Source organism: Maylandia zebra, linkage group LG13 (assembly GCF_041146795.1).
Source record: "Maylandia zebra isolate NMK-2024a linkage group LG13, Mzebra_GT3a, whole genome shotgun sequence".
NCBI classification, from domain to species: domain Eukaryota; kingdom Metazoa; phylum Chordata; class Actinopteri; order Cichliformes; family Cichlidae; genus Maylandia; species Maylandia zebra.
This window is the reverse complement of record NC_135179.1, coordinates 3,902,612-3,923,097: the sequence shown is the minus strand read 5'-3', so window position 1 is coordinate 3,923,097 and position 20,486 is coordinate 3,902,612. Positions and strand designations below refer to the sequence as shown.

The window sequence follows — 20,486 nt, the reverse complement described above, 5'->3', positions numbered from 1 at the left end:
CCAACCAATCACAGCAGATGGCCCCGCCCCTCCCTGAGCCTGGTTCTGCCGGAGGTTTCTTCCTGTTAAAAGGGAGTTTTTCCTTCCCACTGTCGCCAAAGTGCTGCTCACAGGGGGTCATATGATTGTTGGGGTTTCCTCTGTATCTATGAAGCGCCTTGAGGCGACTTTTGTTGTGATTTGGCGCTATATGAATAAAATTGAATTGAATTGAATTGAAAGGTTAACGGGAAGAATACCTGAAAGGAGCGTCGAGCTGCTGCGCAAACAGACGTCTGCGCTCCTTCAGTGATCAAAGACTCAGCAGATCATAAAGGATTCAGCTTCACAGCAGTCCTCAATAAATCAGCCACAGCCTGCACACTTGATTTATTATTAAGCTGGAGTTATGATTATTTTATTGATTGTGTGTTTATTTTGATTTAGCCTGAGATGTTCAGTCATCCAAAGTCAGTGCCAGGGGCAGAAACTGCTGGCTCAGCATTCACAGAGTCGCCTCACAGCTCAGCAGCAGCGACAGCGTTTTCATTAATATCACTCACGTCCACAGAAACCAGAACCAGTGCAGCTTATTGGCAGTTTCATCACCGTCTGACCTCAACGACACCTTCAGATCTGGTTTTCCAGCAAACGTTTGATGTGTTTTCAGCATCAGACCTTCCAGAGTCGTCCTGCTGTGACGCTCACAAAGACTTCAGCTTTTCCAGGCTCCACGGTTAGAATCACAAATCAAAACCAAAGTAAAAAACAGGTTTTTAGTGTCTTCACTGAGTCCGTCAGGAGCTGACAGCAAGGACCAGGCCAGGTCACTGCTAACACTTATTAACAGGACTAAGAGCAGAATTCCTAATTAACCGCTTAAGCCCCAACGCCCCTGATACGGGGGCAAAAGGTCAGGTAGGTTTGGGGCTTAAGAGGTTAATGGAATTTCATTTTATTTAACTTACAGTGTTTTCCTGTAAATACACGAGAATCAGGAGGAAATAATCCCACCGTCAGGAATTAGAAGTCGTTTGAATTTAAAGGTGATTTTGCAGAAGAAGATTGTCTCATCGTACATCGTAAACACTCGTCAGCCACATCGTGGCGTGCACGAGTCCTTATCTTATAATAAATATGTTGACGTGCACGATGGGTGCTGTATTATTCAGCCGACCTTTACCGCTCTCTCTTTTAATGCTCGACCCAAATCAAATGATTAGTTCTTCTTTCACAATCGCTTTGAAAGGAACGCCTCACTTCCTGTAAAACACCTGGAAGTTAAAGTTAGGCCCCCCCACAGTGTGGCTCCGCCCTGCAGACAACACTGCTTTCATTTCTATATGTTTAAATTCCAAAGATGACGAACCGTCTTCAGACTGAAGGACGTTTGGATGGAAATCTCATCATTAGTGAAGCGATGTTGGGCCGTCGACAGATAACGATGGCGGGTGGCTACGGAGCTGTGGAGCACAGGAGAGCTGGAGGATGATGGTTAAGGTGTTTTCATGTTGACGCTCCCTAACGCACAGAAACGCCACCAAACGGCAGAAAGAGGACAGCGAGAGCACGTCTGAGATGGTCGATGAAGATGGTCCTCAGCTCCGGGTCCACGCCCACCTTCAGGTATTCGGGTATTTTGTAAGCTGAGCTGCACGTGAACAGAGCTGATAAACCCGTCAGCACCATCATCATGTTCTCTGTGAGTGAAGGCGGGTCTGACTCTAAGCTGCTGTTATTTATGATTTCGCTCTTTACAGCTCTATTGATTTTCTTATTTCAGCATCAGTTGCTGAGAAACAGTTTATTTACCGCGCACGCCGCCCACTCACACCCAGGGTTATTTCATATGTTGGTTTGTGACGCGTTTCATTTTCCCAGCCGCAGGCTGACACGACGGGAGGGACCTGCAGGGACTGGGGGAAGCATTCGTTAGAAGTTATTCTAACGTGTTGACACGACACCGAGTTTGGCGTCTGTGGCGCTGCCGTCAGACGCGGCGCTGCCGGTAAACTCAGAGCGACTCCACCAGGTTTGTTTGCTAAATGAGTCACGGTGGAGTCAGCGGGAGGGAAAAGGAGGCGTATAAAAGCAACTCCAGCACTCCAGGTGGCTGAGAGGGAACTATTTGCTCAGGCTGCACACACACACACACACACACACACACACGCACACACACACACACACAGATGAGTGAAATCAAACATGCAGAGAGATGTGCGTGCACATCCTGTACTACATTTAGGTCAGGAGCAGAACGAGACAGTCAATGGCAGAACAAATGGAGCGTCTGCTTCCTGGATTACAGCTCCTGGGAATCTGATCGGACTAAAAAAAGTCCGGGAAGCACGAGGACACGAACGTCACTACACGTACGAGTCTACATGTGATCGCAGAAAGCAACCAATGCTTCAGGAGCAACGCGCTTTAATATTCACATTTACAAAAGCCAGAAATCTGAACCTGGACTTGATCTTGACCCATTTTCAGGTTTCAGAGTCAGCTGATGTCCTTCAGCAGCTTTGCATGATTCACAGTTCAAAGTAATCCTTCTTTATCTCATGAGCCTCAGTGCAGCAGTTGTAACTCCTCCCCTCTCTAAGACAATGTTCTTCTGATTGGCTGTGAACATCCAGCACTGGAGCAGGAGATATGCGACTGCAATGAGTGAAAGGCATCTTTATTAAAACTGCACGTCACGGAGACGAGAGGAAAAACCCACCGGTGTTTAGAGAGCTCATCTTCCACAGTATAAGGAATAATAACGCTGTTTTAATAAAAGCATCACACTGAGGACGGCACTGATCAGCCACGCCTTAAAGCAGACCATCTCCTGCTACTGTTGCTCTTCCTGTTGACCAAAGCACGTCATGAATCGAGCTTGTGCACCGAGGTGTTAATCACAATGTCTGCTAAAGGCTACACGTGCCTCAATATTCAGACTGCAAACGTACAATCAGCCACAGGATGGACGGCTGTTCATATTCTGATCTACTACAACATTAACTGCTGGTTATGACAGAAACACGTCACAGAACGAGCGCTCGACGTTTCTCCGACCCGACGCGCCCGAGAAGACGATCTTTAATCAGCCGTCGGTCAAATTTGAATCAGGTTTTGATTTTCAGGAGCTCCTTTAAAATACTGACAAAGTCATCGGTAACGAGGTTGATTGTTTCTCAGTGTGTTGAAACCAGCCGTGACTTGGGGCTGACCTTTAACCCTGTCCCGCTCTCTGGTCCTGCCTCACTCAAACCGGAGGATAATTTCCTAAATTAATATGATGTTGACTTGAAAAGACTCGAAAGCAGCGACTGAGACCATAAACTGATCAGGAGAGCGCTCACTGAAGTCAGCCGCCCCCTGCTGGCCATTACAGAGGATGTCCATCTGATAATAAGCTCTGCTCTGTTCTCAGAAAGGGTTTGAGGAGCACGATGAAGAGTTCGAGGAAGCTTTCCAATTGGACTTCCCAGAAATCCAACCAGGCAGGTGGGATGTGCAGGAAAAACAAGTCCCGTCCACAGAGGCGTCACGTCGCAGCTGCTACCATCGTCGGTGTGCGATACTACGGAGCACCTGCAGATGTTTGTGGAGTCCTCAGAGGTGTTTCAGCAGCACGATGGGGTCGCACACAAAGCATTAATAACTGTGCTGATTGACACAGAGAGGAGCCCTGTGAGGACACAAGGGTCTGACACGAACTTTAGCGCGATGTCTGCGTTCTTCTTCCAAAGAATCAAAGTGCATCGTGCCAGAGTCTGAAGACCAGGCGTGCTCGCCTCTGACAGAGCGACCTGCGGTAAATCGATGCAGCTGTAGAGAAAATGATGTGAGGTTGATGCTGTGTGTGAGTTTAGGACAGGTGGGTTGCACCGCACTCATTTTCCACCTTTGACTGTAAGTTACTGAACCAAAGTGATGGATGATGTCATTACTTTTATCATCATCCTCTCAGCTCACTCTGCCCTTTTCCTGCCCCTCCTTCCTCTCACCGAGTCATTCTTCTATGACCTTTGGGTTGATGCAGGACACACACACACACACACACACACAGATTGATTATTGGGCTTTGACTGACCCCGATAAACTTCATAATGCTTCATTATCTCTGCAGAAAAATTTACTGCCCACAGCCCTGATGGACGACTAAATCTTTGTCACGTTTCTAAAGCGGAAATTTCAAAACTCATCTGACAAAAGCCGCCAGGACACATTCAGCCTCAGAGGTCTGCTTATCGTCACATCAAGCATCATGAGGGCCCCACGGGCAGAGTCATAATCTGGGTCCCAGTAAACCCAAAAAACAGGCCTCAAGTCCTGTTACTAAGCAATAATATCAGTCGACAGCACCGATGACGGCGTTTATGTGGACCACAGATTCCCACTGGGCCACACGGGCTTATTTACTCAAAACCACAGACGGTATCAAAGATGTCACGAAGCCTGAGAGTGCAGCGAGCGCGGGCTGGATGGTCCTTATTTCTAATGTTTTACTCAGTGTGACGCAAAGTGTCGCACTTCTAAAGGAGCAGAAATCTTGTTGCTGTCGCCCCCTGGTGCTCATTAAGAATAATGCAGGACTTTCATCGTTCATGCTTTTTATGCTGGATGTGTTTGTGTTCAGCATAAATGTCAAATCTTTGTCAAAATCCTTCACATAGAAATGATCCCACCAGCTGCAGGGTCTCAGTGTTGAAGATTACATTACACTGCATGCTGTAGATTTAAGGTGGATTATTAATTATTAATGCAGCTCATTCATTCACATGAAAACTAAAGAGTTTCCAGAAAATTTACATTTGATTCCAGCCTTATCTTTAAAAATCATAGTCTTAGACTGTGTGTGTGTGTGTGTGTGTGTGTGTGTGTGTGTGTGTGTGTGTGTGTGTGTGTGTGTGCGCGTCACCTGTCCATCAGCGCTGAATGCGAGGCAGGCGATGCCGTGTGTGTGTCCGTCACGCAGCAGTGACACGGTCTGGGCGGTGAAGGTGTCCCACACACACACATACGGATCCTTGCCCACCTGACCCGTCGCCACCAGGGAGCGCTCCGGGTGCAGCGCCAGGCTGAAGGGAGGAAAGAGGCGGAGACGTTAGAAAGACAAAGGACGGAGGGGAGGAGACAGGTAATAACACAGACGACCAATCAGAGAACATATGGCTATAAGGTATACGCAGGAGTAAAGGAGCACTCAAAACTTTACTCAGGCAAACAAAGAGCTGCTTTAAAACTACAACACACGCACGAACATCACAGCAGAGACTGTGGCAGCGTTTTTACATCATTTTAAAGATTTAATGTTGGAACCGATTCGTCACTCGCAGCTTTACGTGATGGATTTGGTGTCACACAGTGGTAGAAGTGATGAATCATCATAAACATGTAGAATTAAACTTTTTAATGAATGTTAGAGTGAAATGTTAAATGCTGTCGTTGTGCTTAAATCTGTAAACCTTGTTTTAACCTGTATGTTTAGAGATTTTTCTGTTCCCCACATCGAGGGTAACAGCACACTGCATGTAAGCTTCTGGTCCTTATTTAGGGAGGATGTTTTACTTCCTGCCCTTTATGGCCTCACCTGTGCTTCTGTGTGGTGAGACTGTTAAAAAGGGGTTGAGTCATATGCAGGGTGAGGGGAGGTGACCCTTTGCGATCAGCAGGAAGTCACACAAAAACACCCACATGCACACACACACACTGCTGCTCTGAGGATCTGACCAGGCTCCCCTTGCTAGCAAGTTGAGCTGTTTGTCTTTCTTTCTTCACGGGTGATGAGTCTTTGAACCAGCGAGGCCTGCGAGGCGCAGACCCAACAATGATTTCGACATCTTCCAACAGCGTTGCCTTCGACGGCTGCTCAAGATCACATATCGGGATCGCGTTACTAACGAGGAAGCCGCTCCACGTCCAAGTCACCAAGCGCCGTTTCAGATTCGCCGCTCACATCCTTCGGCTACCGGACCCGAGACCCACCCGTGTCGCGGTTCTGTGGAACCCGAGGAATGGAAAGAGACGGCGAGGAAGACCCAAAATAACTTGGAGGAGTACGTTCCTTGAAGATTCACGCTCGGCCAAGCTGTCATGGGATGAAGCAGCAACTGCCGCGATGGACCGAGTTCGATGGCGTTCTCTTGTCGCCCGATGCGCCGATCGGCGCGGGAGGATCGTTCTTCGTCTCCCGTTCAGAGGGTCAATGTTCTCCTTTGCAGACAGCGCTATAAATACACCTGCTGCTTTAATGGCATCATTATCAGCACACACACACACACACACACAGTCTCATGCTCTGTTATTGTTGTAAAGGTCGTGTTTCGTGACCTTCGCCGAGTCTCCTCACTGTGACCTCACAGACACCAGTTTATTTTCTGTCTCCTGTTTGAGAGGACGGACAAAACTGTCCGTCCTCTCAGATCCGGTGTGTGACACTCATGGATCCATTTTGCTGCTGCTGTCAGCCAATCAGCACAGTGAGGCGGGCTGGGCAGTTTTAGCCTGCTGGGATGGAGATGGCACGCGATCCCACAGGAGCTGGAAAACATGGCTGGATAAATGTGGGAACACCGTCCTTATCCTGCTGTCAGTAAGAGGAAAACTGGATTTCTGAGGGGAGGCTTGTTTCAGTCTGATAAAAAGAAGGCTTATTTTGAACTGTGATGGTAAGATAGAGCTGAACATGAGGACAATATTTGTAAAAGTTGAACATTTAATTGTTGACGCTCCTTTTTACCCAGCCTCAGCTCCCGGGGTCGATGGGTCAAAATAAACTGCTCCCATTTCTGGTGCGTTTACATTTTTATGAAATCAGGATGTTATTGTGTCTCCGTGTGCTGGTTCAGAGGATAAACATGAGCATCTGGAGGAACAGCAATAATAATAATAGTACGAACAGATTTACTCACAGGGGCTGATGTTCAACCAGCACGCTCACTGCACTGTGGTACCTGTAGCTTAACCTGAGACCTGTGTGTGTGTGAGTCTGTGTGTGTAGTTCGGAAAGGTCAGTGCATGCAGAGGTGTGTGACACACGGAGCAGCCGTGTATGAAATAATAGAAGCAGAAATAGAACAGGTGTGTCGGCCACGAAGCTCCATTGATCTCAGAGATGGTATCTCTCTCCACACACACACACACACACACGCACACACACACGCACGCACGCACGCACGCACGCACGCACGCACGCACGCACGCACGCACGCACACACACACACACACACACACACACACACACACACACACACACACTCAGACGTTCCTTCTCAACCTGCCAGCCAATGAGCCTGCAAGCTGCCGCGGTTGCTATAACAACCGTATTGCCAAGGGCAGGGAAGCTGAGGTCTGAGCATGACAACTGTGGAGCCAAGGTCACACACACACACACACACACACCTGAACACCCGTCTCTACTGGATGATACCCGACAACTTCCAGACGTCTTCTTCTTTGGTTTTTTGTCGTATTTATACTCTACTCTTTATCTCACTGACATTTGATAAAACCGAGCGTGTGTGTGTGTGTGTACAGCTACAGAGTTTATACTGGTAAATGGTCAAATGGCCTGCATTTGTATAGCGCTTTTCTAGTCCTTAAGGACCCCAAAACGCTTTACACTACATTCAGTCATTCACCCATTCACACACACATTCACACACTGGCGATAGCAAGCTACATTGTAGCCACAGCTGCCCTGGGGCGCACTGACAGAGGCGAGTAGAATTCATTTCTACTCAGTAGAAATGAATTCTCTCTCACATCCTTTCACACCCATGAGTCTGAACAGAAGGTCAAAGAAGGCTGTTATGGGCCGGATGACTAATTTACAAAGTATTAGAGAAAAGCAGGCTGGTCTAAAAATAAGAAAATCACCACATAAATGTGCAGCACTCACAGACGGGGGAATATCCTTCACTGTCATGTGAAACCTCCAATCAGAGCCACAGAGTGACACAAGCTTCAGATGTAAACAATGAAGCCAGGGTTAATGTTCCTTACAGGTACAGTCAGCTTGTTTTTAGTTAAAGTAACATGGTTAGCACGCAGCACGCTGGGACTGAGTTAAACAGCAGCACACACACGCTGACCTCTGACCTGGAACCTAAAACCACACACACAGGCTCACAGGACTGTCTCCAGGTTTGTCTACAGACTCTTAATGAAAGATGAGCATCGTTAAAACTAAAACTGGGCTTTGTGACGACTTGTTTCTGTGTCTGCAGTGTAGGGCTGCCACAAACAATTATTTTGATAGTCGACTAATCAGATCATCATCCATTGGACGTAAAATGTACAGCTTATCCGGTCGTTAAGTGATGACGTGACGAATCCTACTTCCGGGTCTAAAGTAGTCTGCGTTTAATATGGCTTTTGTGTTGTTAACATGTTTAATGTTTTGTATTTTCTTCTATTTGATCTCAAAAAGCTCCTAAAACAGTCAGTGATCCCTGTTGACCTCCCTCGGCTTTTATTACCGCTAATCATTTATTTAAGCTCAGTTTTTAAAACCTTAGGATGTAACTACAGCCCAGCCCATGCAGCAGTATATGAATGACTAACCTCGTATTGTGGATGGATTATCTCAGTTGTTCTCCTGGCTGAAGTTTGGTCCTTTTACAGCATCCTGCCATGCGATTACATTTGTTCCTGACCACCGAGAACACTCACATTAACTTTTATCAAGTGGAAAAAAAGTTAGCTTGTTTATATTATGCTAACATAGCTGTGTCGCTAGCGGTCACGTAGCACATCATTATATACCAGCTAGCCCAACTTCAGTAACCCTACAAACATCACTGCTGTTTAGTTTTCTGTCTTCATTTATGTTGGAAGTGATAACAGAGCTGTACGTTTGAATTTGTTTCCAAAGCCCCGCAGTCAGGACATGCTATATTGTATTTAGATAGAAGCTAGCGAGCTAACTCCCTGCTAACTTCTAACTCCGTTAAATGTCATAAATTCCGTTTTCATGGATGCCTGGATGTTAAACTCAATTGTTACACCTGGTAGAGCAGAACGCTGATCATTTTATTAGAGATGAAAGACTTTAGACAGTTTTTCAACTCTCAGTGATGCCATAGTGATCGTTTGATATATGGACCTGCAGCGGAGTTTAGGCCCAGACACGGCTAGTGACATCAGACTGAACAACCGGATTGCACCAGCAGCATCTGCTCTTATATAACTATCACTAGCTTACAGCTTTAAGTGTTTCAGGTCTGTGCTAACTAAAAATAAAGACAAGATGATCGTTTATTAAATTTAAATGAAATTTGCAGATTGTTTCGGTGAAGTTTAATAAACTCCTTGCTATCTAAAATATAACAGGACACCGGAGTAAATTCTTGAGCATCTCACACTTCTGATGATCAGCTGTCTGCTTGACGTTTATTCAGCTGTGTAAAAACTATAACTTTAATCTCAGCCAAACCGATTTACTCAGGAACAAATAAAATACTAAAAAAAGCCAAACAATAACATTTTCAAGTTATCTAAGTGACTCATATATCATGTTTAACCTGAGTAGCGGCGGTGGGTTTGAAAACGATTTGCCGGGAGTCCGGTGTTCTCACGGCTCTAGTGACCTAGCCCCCGGCTAGCTATCGAGCTAGTGGGTAACAGACGTTTCTGAAAACGTCGGAGCGCTTTTGAAAATATGCGGTGTCCTGATAAACTGAGCAGATATTTGAGGTTTCCACAGCTACATTCTCGCCTGAAAATATGTCAAACGTTTATTTTGTGACCCAGAAAGAATAATAAGAGTAATATTAAAACTAACTAGCTGCCGCCATTGTTGGAAACTGAGCTGGGCTGCGCTATGAATTCTGGGACACTGCTTCTTCTTCTTCGGGGGTTTAACGGCAGCTGGCATCGTTGTACATGCAGTGCTGCCATCTTCTGTTTCAGTCCGTTATTACACTCTTAAATCCTGCTACTTATTCCTGCGTCTTTTGGGATCTTACAAAGCTTCAAACGACGCGTCGACTATTAAATTAGTCGTTGACGATTTTGATAGTCGACTAATCGTGGCAGCCCTACTGCAGAGTGATGCTCCTCCTCTTCTCTAATAACTCATCCTTCTATCATCTCATCCTTGTGTTCTTCATCTCTTTTCACACTCTCTCGCTCACACGTCTCCATCGACTTAACGACTTACATTCAGAGGACTCGGTCCTCACAGTGTGACTTCATTAACAGATTTATGGCCTCACAACATGAGTAACACAAGCCCACACACTCGAGCACTTTGTGGTTATTTATAGCAGCTGCACTGATTTGCTGCTAATCATAGCCTGAGTGTGCAGCCCCGATAATGTGATTAATAAATGATTCACCTGCAGAGAGCGTGTGTCTAAATGTTTGGCACAAGAAAAAGCTGCGAGTGAACGATCGGATGGTTTCTTTCTGCACAAATATTTAATGCTGTTAATGAGCAGATTCATGCTTTAAAGGCTCTGTGAGCAACAGCTCTTTTTTACAATAATTTGAGCTTTTCCATACATATTACGGAAAATTAAAAACCTTTTATATATTTCATGGAATATTACAAAAATCTGACTTGGATAAAATATGTGTGCTGTGTCTATCCCACTGAAGCCGGGTGGCTGCTGTCTGCAGGAAGCCTGGCCGTGAAGGTGTGTCTGAGGAAACGTTACAGCAGGGTTGGTTGGTTTGTTGCTCTCACAGAGACACACACACACCCCGACTCAAACATCGGCCCTGACCGCACTGTCATTCATTCACTGTTACACTAACAAACAGGGTCGCCTCTTTCCTGTCCAGAGGTTTACAGATGTGGGTGAAAGGCGGAGATGTTCTGCAGAAAAACAAACGAATCCCTCATGAAAGCCAACTCTCTGATATGGAGGCTCACCTGTGCCGGAATATTCATTTATTCTTTTTAATGAGAATATTATGAGTTCATTTTATATTAAATATTGAAGTTAAATGGGACCGCTGGACAACAGCTGTAAAGGATTTACATTAGTGTGTATTGTGATGTTTGATTGGCTCACCTGTGTGTGACGAGGACACGATGAGAGCGGGAGTCCTTATAATTTTCACGTGAGCGCTGTGGTCATATGCTCAGCTTCATAATTATTCTATAAACGCAGTAACAAACTGTCCGACAGGCTCGGAGCATACGGGGCGTCCTTGGTCTGATTGTGAAAGTTGTTACATTTTCATTACGATCTCTTCAGACAACGTCGACCAAAGAAACCAAAATCGTTACTCTAAATTTGAGGCACATGTTTCATACGTGTGTTGACTGTAAATATGTTGTAATAACGCATCACTCTGACGAATGATGACGTCACTGTTATGGCTATTCGAGGGGTTTATAATTAATCACACGACATGTTTTCCACCTGAGAGCAGAGCTGCATATTTCCCTAAAATGCTCTTATTTTTCTAAATATGCAGCCTGAGGTGTTGGAGGAAGGCTGGGCCTTCGTTTACAGGGATAAGTGACGACGATGATTTTAGTGTAAAGAGTATAAAAGCATCAGCGTCTGCTTCCTGCTGATCAAAGCCTCATCTGAGAGCAACGAAGCGCCGAGCGGCCGCTGCTGCCAGCGGGGAGATCTGACTGAAGAGAGGCAATCTGGGAAACGTTCACATAGGAATTAATTTAAACTGAACACACACACACACACACACACACACACACACACACACACACACACACACACACACAGCCAGATAATTTATTATTCATATGGCATTTACAGTATTCATTGGAGGATGTGTGCTCATTCCAGTTTAACTGGCACCATTACAGCTTCTTTCTGTGTGGACAAATGTTCATCCATCAAAGGACATTTGTGCATGATGAGGAGGGCTCACAGATTTATGATTGGAGGGGGGGGGGGGGGGGGGGCAGCTCTGCAGAGAGAGGAGCGAGTCTGAGAGAAACAGGAAGTTTATTTATTTCCTACTCCCAGCATGATGAGACTGTAATGAGCTGGAGACGACCGAACGATTTTAACCTCGTTTGCATTCAGCAGCGAATGATGGAGTCTGTCAGCAGTCGACACAAGTATCATCTGAACATGCCAAACAGCATGAAGTCATAAGATCGCTCTGGTTCACAGCTTTGATCAGCGGATTTTCACATTTTTCAATAATAACCACAGAGCGTGTGTGTGCATTAAGAGTACAGCAGGTGCTGCAGTCAGCTGATCTGCTTCACGTCTGTGCAGGCTCTCAGTCATGCTTCACGCCACATTTCACGTCTCATTGAAGAAGCTTCTTCAGCTCTGAGAGTCTCGGGCATTCAAACCCCAGCGTCTCCATGCAAACAGGAAATGGAAATGGTTCACCTTCAAAATAAATGTTGTGCCATGTAAAACATGTTTTACTTTGAAGGCGAACCTTTTTCGAGTTTTACCACCACTGTGTGAGTGGTTAGTGAGCATTTGCAGACCAACAGAAAAACTACAGGTTACCATGGAAATAGGCTCGTAACCAAAGCAGTCACTGGGTGATTTTTGGTACAGCGCCGTCTTTGCCATTGATGTCGTCCGGCGAGGCTCAGATGCCTGCATGAGCCACTCGTAAACCTGCCGTCTGCTCACTTCATCAACACTGTCCTGATGAAGTGATGTTCTCAGGCACTTGTTTCAGGTCTGACTGAAGAAAACACAGAGTACATTTTGGGAAAGACAGTCCTGTTAGACTGAGACATGTGCTTTATCAAAGCTGATATTCATGCAAATCTGTCCAAAGCTGCAACGATCTCCTGGTTCATCCCTCAGAGGAGCAGTCACCTTTGACCTCGTCGCTACTACAGGCTCCTTTCCATTCTCGTAAACAGCCTGACGCACAGCTCTGAATGAAAAGCATGTAGGTGAGTTTATTTATAGCAGGTGGTGAAATCAGGGCAGCTTCTATAAATAGCCCAGAGGAACTCCTCCTCCTGAGCGTGCTCGCGGTCCTGCATCAAACAATAAAAGCTTGTTTTCCCCGCTCGACCTTGCAGAGATAATTGAGAACACTGGGGAGTCTGCTGGAAAAATATTTCCATAAACCATCTGGACTCTTCTCCTGCTGCTACCAACAGACTCTTACATTCACAAAATTCAGCATATTTACAACAAACTGAAAGGATTTTACAGACAAATGTTTCTGTGCTGGAAACCAGCCGAGACCGAATCAGGTGGAAATGACAGCCAATAACATCTGAAAGGATCCCACCTGACCTCAAAGCATCCAACATAAAAGCAGGTCTCAGAGGCACAAACGCAGTCGAGTCGGTTTTTTAATATCTCATCATTGTTAATTACACGTTGGTTGCACAGTGAGTCGGTTTCCTGTAAGTTTTACTTGAGTGGACACAGACAGCGACGGGCGGCTGTCACGGATGAACCGACACGCTGGAGCTCACGTCATGCACCGAGAAAATAAAACATTTCATGACTTCAAGTCCTTTCAGTTCAACTCAGGAGTAAGGCACAGCTCGTTATCAGCTAAAGATCCATCTACTATGGAAGAATCACAGGAACAGATTCAAATCTTCTCGTCAGGCTAAAGCGCAGAGCGTGTGGAGGCGGGATTCAGGACTTTAAATGATGATTCGCTTTAGAGAACCCCAACGTGAGCTCCCAGAAGAAGGAGGAGGAAGATGTTACAGGTCATCTTCAAAACGTCTTTTTACCAGGTGGGTGGAGCCAGTCACAGGAAATCTAGATTTCAGGGAGAGGAGCTAAAACAGCTCGTTTCAGACACAGAAGGCTTACTCTGAACTTGATTCATGCAAAGCTACTCCGGGAGAGTCCAACAATAAAAACGCTGAGCTGGAACGAGCAGAGCGGTGTGCTTTACTAGTTTTGAAGCACCTGACAGGTCGGCAGCTTTTATGCAGTATTTTTCTCTCAAAGCTGTGATCACATGACTGAGATCCACACCCAGCAGTCCAGAGCAAGTCTGTAAACCTGGGAGTCGCTGGCAGCGCCGAACAAACCAGTCCTTCTGAAAGTTACTGACCATCAGTCTTTTCAGACTTCAAACCGCCGTCTTCCTCCGTTTGTTCGAGTGAAGGACAGCAGTGAATCGCCGCTGACGTGGATTTATGCACAGCTGCAGGTGAGCTCACCTCACTGAAGGATGCATTTTTTCTTTTTCTTCAAACGCTTTCTTCCTGTGTGGCCTTCTGGAGATCAAAGAGAGGATACGATTGGTCGGTTTCTAGATATAAAGCTTATTTCATCATCAACACTAAAGGATGTTCTATCATCGTCTTGATGAGACCTTACAGCCTGAGCCTCAGCTCACCATGTCACAGGAAACACTAATGTTCAGGAACAGGAAGTGACCTCATAGACTCAGAGCTACATCACAACAGCCAGACTGACCCGGCTACATCACCATGGTATGGCAATCTCGACTCCACTCAACTGTAATCTGCGGCCGAGTCTCCGTCACTCTGCTGCAAACACTGAACACAACTTGATCTGTGTGGGTGGGCTGTGGGACAGGAAGCATTAAAATTTCCATGTTTCAGAAACAAACAGCAGCACTGAGCGTGCTCAAAGCCTGAAGCAGAGAGCACAGCGCCTCACTCTACCTGCTGGGCTGGTGTCTAAGGTGTTTGATGCGTTCCGGGGAGCAGAATCTTCCGGGTTAGGATCTTTGCTCCTGTTGACCTGGGTCACATCCTGCTGACTAGCTGTGTGCTGGACTTCCTGCTGCGCCGGTCTGGTGTCCACTTCAGACTCCGGACCCTGGACCTCAGCTGCGGGGCGTTCACAGAGGGCCTGGAGCTCTGAGGCAGCTCTGTCTGGCTCTGCTGGCTCCGGTTCTGGTCTGGTTCCAGCAGGTGGATGTGTGGGAGTCCGGACCTCCTCCCGAGGCTTCTCGGGAAAATCTGGCTTATCTTGGGCCGGTGACATCTGCGTGACCCCGGGGTGACCTGAAAAGGAGAACTTGATCAAACGAGCAGTAGTGACAAGAAAGTCTGCAGAAGTCCTGCCGGGCTCTCACCTTCGACCCCACCGTCCGGCTCTGCCCGTGGGCTTGTCTTCCTCAGCCTGCAGCCCTTCCTGATCTCGGCCAGCAGGTTGTCGACGGTGCATCCTTCGTCCCAATTGGCCATGTCTGTCCTAACTGCAGCACAGACACACGTTCCCCTGTGAGCTTAGCGCACGTGTCACAAACAACAGGTGAAAGCTGTCACTGCATCACCTGACAGCCTCACAGGTACAGCAGCATTTAATCTTTACAAACTTTAATCTTTACACTCAGTACACGCAGGTAAACCATGCACTGTCACAAAATCTCCCAGCATCACAGGCTCTCTCCCGACACTGAAATCTCTCCTCATTTCTGTTGTTTTTCCCTTATCTGTCCCATCCTTTTTGGTCCGATTCGCCATATCTCCAGAACCGAAAAGGCCATCGCCGCGCGCACTTCACCACAGCGTCCGCCAGCCACCAAAACCCCCGCCTAGACACCAACACCAGCCCTCTACACCAATTAGTTTTCCAGTTATTCCACTTTTTTTCCCATCCTCTCCTGGCTTTTGCCCCATAACCCCTAACCCTAATAATGGATTCTTCACAGAACATGATGTAAAATAACAATTTTCAAACATGTTTACAACAGTAACAAAACATCACTTTTGTGTAAAATGAAAAAAAAGAACATACTACAAATCACACATCTTTTACACATTTTCATCAGAACATGACTTCAACATGCACTTGATTGGTGGATTAAGTAACACCGTTCATTTACTTCTTCTTTTTGGACACCAACTCCCTTCTTTTATGGACAAATGCCTGGTATGACCGGGCGCCCATGCCTGCAGCCTTGCACATACTGACGGTATATATCTTTGACCCTGACTGAAGGGTCCGTCTTCACAAACGACAGCTCCTCTTCTGACCACTGCCTACTGACATTGGCTGGCATGAACACAGCTCTTGTAATCACAGTGTCAGGTTCTTCATCCTCTAGCTCGACGGGAACTTCCACGGGATCCTGTTCCGGTAGGGGTGTTGGAGGCTTCTTCTTTGAAGTTACTGGATGGTGCACCATCCGGTAACCGGGTCTAGGTACCCTTGCCCCTGGAGGGGGGAATTGCACCCAGACCCAGGTGGTGTTACCCTTTTCCCTGCGGTGGGGAGAGGCAGACCACCCCGACTCCGCAGCAGCAGGGAGGCCCCACACCCCAGACCGCAGTCGGACGGCCAACTCCTCCTACTAGCCCTCCCGCTCCAGCAGGCCGCAGAGAATGGGGGTGGGAGAAGACTCCAAACCTCCCTCCACCCGCTCATTGTAGTGTTGATGCATATGTGTTCTAAGGTGCAATTAAAACCCAGGAGGGCATGGAGCTACCTGCCAAGGAGCAGCAGGTAAGCGCATAGTCCCTCCTGCTAACCCTCAATGACTAAGTGTATTTAAAATTGAGAGGTGGGCAACGACGTCAGGGGTGAGGTATACACCCTGATGGTGATTTGGACTCCGTGATTGTGCCCACCCCCAAGATCCTATATGTATGTGTAATGAGAGTGTGAATAATGTGAATGTCTAAGTTGTGGGATAAAATTGAGGCAGAGGCAGCCAGAAGGGGACAGATGCACCCTGGTGACATACCCCCACTCCAAGGCCCTGCATGTGTGGGTGGTTGTGGAGGAGCGGGAAGAGGGAGGCAGCTGGAGATGGGGAGGGACGGAAGGGAGGGGCAGGTAACCCCTCCCTGGGGCCAGCTCCCCCGCTGACCCCAGTAGGCACTCCCACCCTCCGCGACCCGCCAGGGAAGGGGGGCCCAGGCCCATCAGACCGGGGCCCAGTGCAGTAGCGCCCCCCGGCTCCACAGAGCCCTGGACAGTCCACCCAACCCCACCACAGAGAAAACTGCACCCACCCCACCAACCACACATCTTCCAGACTACATAAGACGGTAAACGCCCAGGCTGAGATCTTCCTCCACCTCTCCTGTATCTCCCCCTCCTGCAGAGAGTTCCTGAGAGAAGAAAGCTCCTGCAAGATGTGACCATCCCCCCCACCAGTTGAAGAGCCCCCCAGGCGGCTCGATGCACCGGCGGCACCCTGCTCCAGGGCCGGGCCCCCATGCACCCACCCGCCCACAACCCCGGCAACACACCAACCAGGACCCGAGCCCCCGAGGCCCGGCCCGGGCCCCAGCCCAGAGACGGAGCGCCCCCAGAACCTCACGCCCATCCCGGACCCACCCAGGGGCAGCCAGGTTGCCAGGTCAGTAACCCACGTCCGTCAGCACAGACCCTCCCCTAGCCCCGCTGCACGCAGCCGCGAGGAAACAGTCACCTGAGAGCCAACAGAGCCCTCAACCGGACGTGACCGCTACCCCGGGTTGAGCCCCCCAAGGAAGATGCCTCCGGGGAACCCCCCGACGCCCTAAGCCTGTCCCTACCCCCTCACCAATCACAACAGTGAAGGCGGGACCAAACTATGACCCCCCACCCCCACTAGGTGATGGAGCTGATAAAAGGGGCCCAGAGCAATTGATCTAATGTGGTGGCAGAGGCTGTGTCAAGACTAATGTAATCTAATAGATAATTTCTATATTGGTTAGAATTAAGATTATTTTTATTTTTCCAGTTCATGAGGACTGTTTTCTTGGCTATGCATAGGGCAGTGAAGATCATATGGGCTATATTCTTTTCTGAAGTGACATTATCTAAGCTGCCCAACAAACACACTAAGGGGGAGGTTGGAATGTTACATTTCAGACATTTTGATAAGTCTTCACATATCTCGCGCCAAAACTTTTGCACTGGTGGACAGAACCAAAGAGCGTGGATGTAATTGTCTGGTGTATTGCCTTGACAGTGTGAGCAGTTGTTGGAAGATGTAAAGCCCATCTTGAACATCCGATGACCTGTATAGTGCACTCTATGAAGAATTTTGTATTGTATTAATTGCAGACTGGGATTTTTAATTAATTTAAAAGTTTTTAAGCAAATCTGAGACCAGAAGTTTTGGTCTAGGTTGACTGATAAATCTGCTTCCCACTTTGCAGTAGGAAGGGATATTGATTCATCTAATTTAGAAAATGTTCTGTATATTTTAGATAATAATTTGGGGGATTTAAGAGTAAGAAAATGTGCCGCACTTAGTGGTGTTTGTAATTCAACTTGACTGAGGTTAAATTTCTTTTTTACTATGGATTTAATTTGTTGATATTCTAAAAACCTTGTCTTGTTGATCCCATATTGTTCAACTAGTCTGTCAAATGGAATAAATTCTGTTCCCTCTAATATATGTTCTAAGTATTTAATTCCTTTACAACTCCATTCTGGGAAATTAATCATATTATTGTTTTGTAATATGTCAGGATTATTCCAGATAGGTGTACGTTTGCATGGGATTAATGAAGACTCCGTTATTTTTAGAAACTCCCACCATGCTGTTAGAGAAAAGCTGATGTTGATACTTTTAAAGCATTCATGTCTTTTGATGTTTGAGCTAATAAATGGTAGGTCTGAAATCTCTAGATCCTTGCATAGTGCCTGTTCAACATTAGGTTAGCTTGGTTAGCAGGATGCTAGCATGTAGCGCTTAGTGAGACACGCCTCAGACGAGTTGCGCAAAGACCCCTTCTGTGTACTTTATACGTGAGCAACGGATTTAAATAAAATTAATGTTTCAAAAGACAAACTTGAAGATAAAAAAAACCCAATATACTTACTGGAGAACCGCCAGGGTTTGCCGCTGCCATCTTTCCGCTCCTAAATTCAAAACTGCCTCTGCAGACAGGTCAGGCAGGGGAGGCGTGGAAATTGTCTTTGAGTTAGTCAAACGTTCTCTTCAGTTCGAGTAGATAATAAAATAAAATAAAAATGAATGGGATTTTAAGTAGGACTAGGCGTTATGTAATGATCTCTATTTAGGAGAAAATCTTAATCACTCACCTTTAACCAGCTCTCTTTTAGGAGACACACTGCTGGCTAACAGTGTCATGTGATCAAACAGTGTAATTTAATTGGCTGAGAGCCGCTCGACTCGATCTAGTGCTGATTGCTCTGGCTTGTGTCATTTAAGTTCATTACTTTTGCAGGTGAAATTTTGCAGGTGAGTTTTTTGCAGGTGAATTTTTGCAGGGAAATTTGGAGGATAAAAATTCAGTGTTATAAATTCAATGTCTAAAAATAGTTGAATTTTGATGATACTATATTTCTTCCATAGCTAACCTATAATTTCCTTTGGGATTAACAAAGTATTCTGCTTCTGATTCTATCATTTCATTTGTGCCTTTTCCAGCGGATTTTTCAGCTACTGCAGTAAATCTTGTCGATATTCAGTTTGTGGGTAATCTATTATTTTATTTCGCAACTTCTAAAAGTTTGACTTAAGGGAGCAGAATATCAGAAAACCCTCTCTATAGTTTTTATTCCTTTTTGGCCTTCATTAATAGAAGATTATATTAGCTAAGTGTCCCTATAAAAGTGTCCCTAACAGAAAATTTAGACAGCTGTATTTAGGGCTGCACGATTTTGCATAAAATGATCACGATTCTTTGGCTTAGAATTGAGATCACGATTTTCTTTTCCAATATAAATATTTCTTGCACTTATTAACTGCACATCAACTTCATAACAGTTGAGACTGAACATAAACAATAAATAAACATAAAAACAATAAATGTCTCACATTTTGTCGTTGCCGCAAAATGTTGTACTGCTTGTAATTCTGTCTCCACCGTTGCTCGACATTGCGAGCAGGTAGTGGAACCTGGAAAAAATAGTTGAGGGACGGCACTGTGTAGCGTTTGTCTAGGGTGTTGATCATTTTCCTAAATCCCTCGTTTTGCACAGTGTTGATGGGAGCCATTGATAAGTAATAGCCTCCGTAATTTCTTTGTGCCTGCGGGAGTTCGACAGGTATGGGGAGGCGCTGTATAAGGTTCCCGTCATTGATGTTTGGGTGGTTGACAAGGACGGATTTTCTCCTGTCACTTTCTTGGCTTTTACAGCTTCGTCATCTCTCACGTGCTCTCTGTTTTTTCCCTGCCAGCTGGCTTCTGTATCACGTGGTATAAGGCTCCGCCCTTGTCATTTGTTGAGCAGGAAGAGCGAGCGCTTGTTTTCATGCAGATTATGTCCTGGATGAAAATGCGGTACAATCATCGTTTTTTTTTTTTTTTTAAATCGTTGTCCTTTGGAAATGAGATCGCACATAAGTACAGGCACCACACCCGCAGTAGATGCGCTCGGTGTGAGGTCTCGCAGCAAGCTATCAAATACGGCGCATTTCTCGGCTTTTAAAAAAAACGCTATGCGTCGCCAGGTGTTTCATCGGATTCGAGGTGTTACCTCCTTTGACAGTATCACAGTATCAGCTTAAAGCACTTGTTGCAGGCTGCTGAGTTTGCATATTTTGCTGTGAAGTACAGCCAGACTTTTGACCACTTCGCCTTGGGCATTTTAATCTGTAGCTCTGCTCTAAAAGAACGCACGTACCTGGACCCGCCTACTATCCTCGGAAACGTAAAATGATTGGCTAGAAGTGTATCACAGCTCAGGGAA

The 20,486-nt window shown here is 46.4% G+C and overlaps 1 protein-coding gene across 1 annotated transcript in view; it reads right to left on the bottom strand.

The window, feature by feature from the left end:
- The window catches only part of LOC112432442 (echinoderm microtubule-associated protein-like 6), a 43,135-nt gene extending 36,379 nt beyond the window's left edge, over positions 1-6,756 (bottom strand). Inside the window, exons 1-2 of the mRNA XM_076891973.1 lie at positions 6,710-6,756; positions 4,889-5,048 (exon numbers count right to left, since the gene is read on the bottom strand). Coding sequence (XP_076748088.1) covers positions 4,889-5,048; positions 6,710-6,756 — 207 coding nt within the window. The remainder of the gene's footprint in view (positions 1-4,888; positions 5,049-6,709) is intronic.
- Between the last annotated feature and the right edge of the window lie 13,730 nt (positions 6,757-20,486).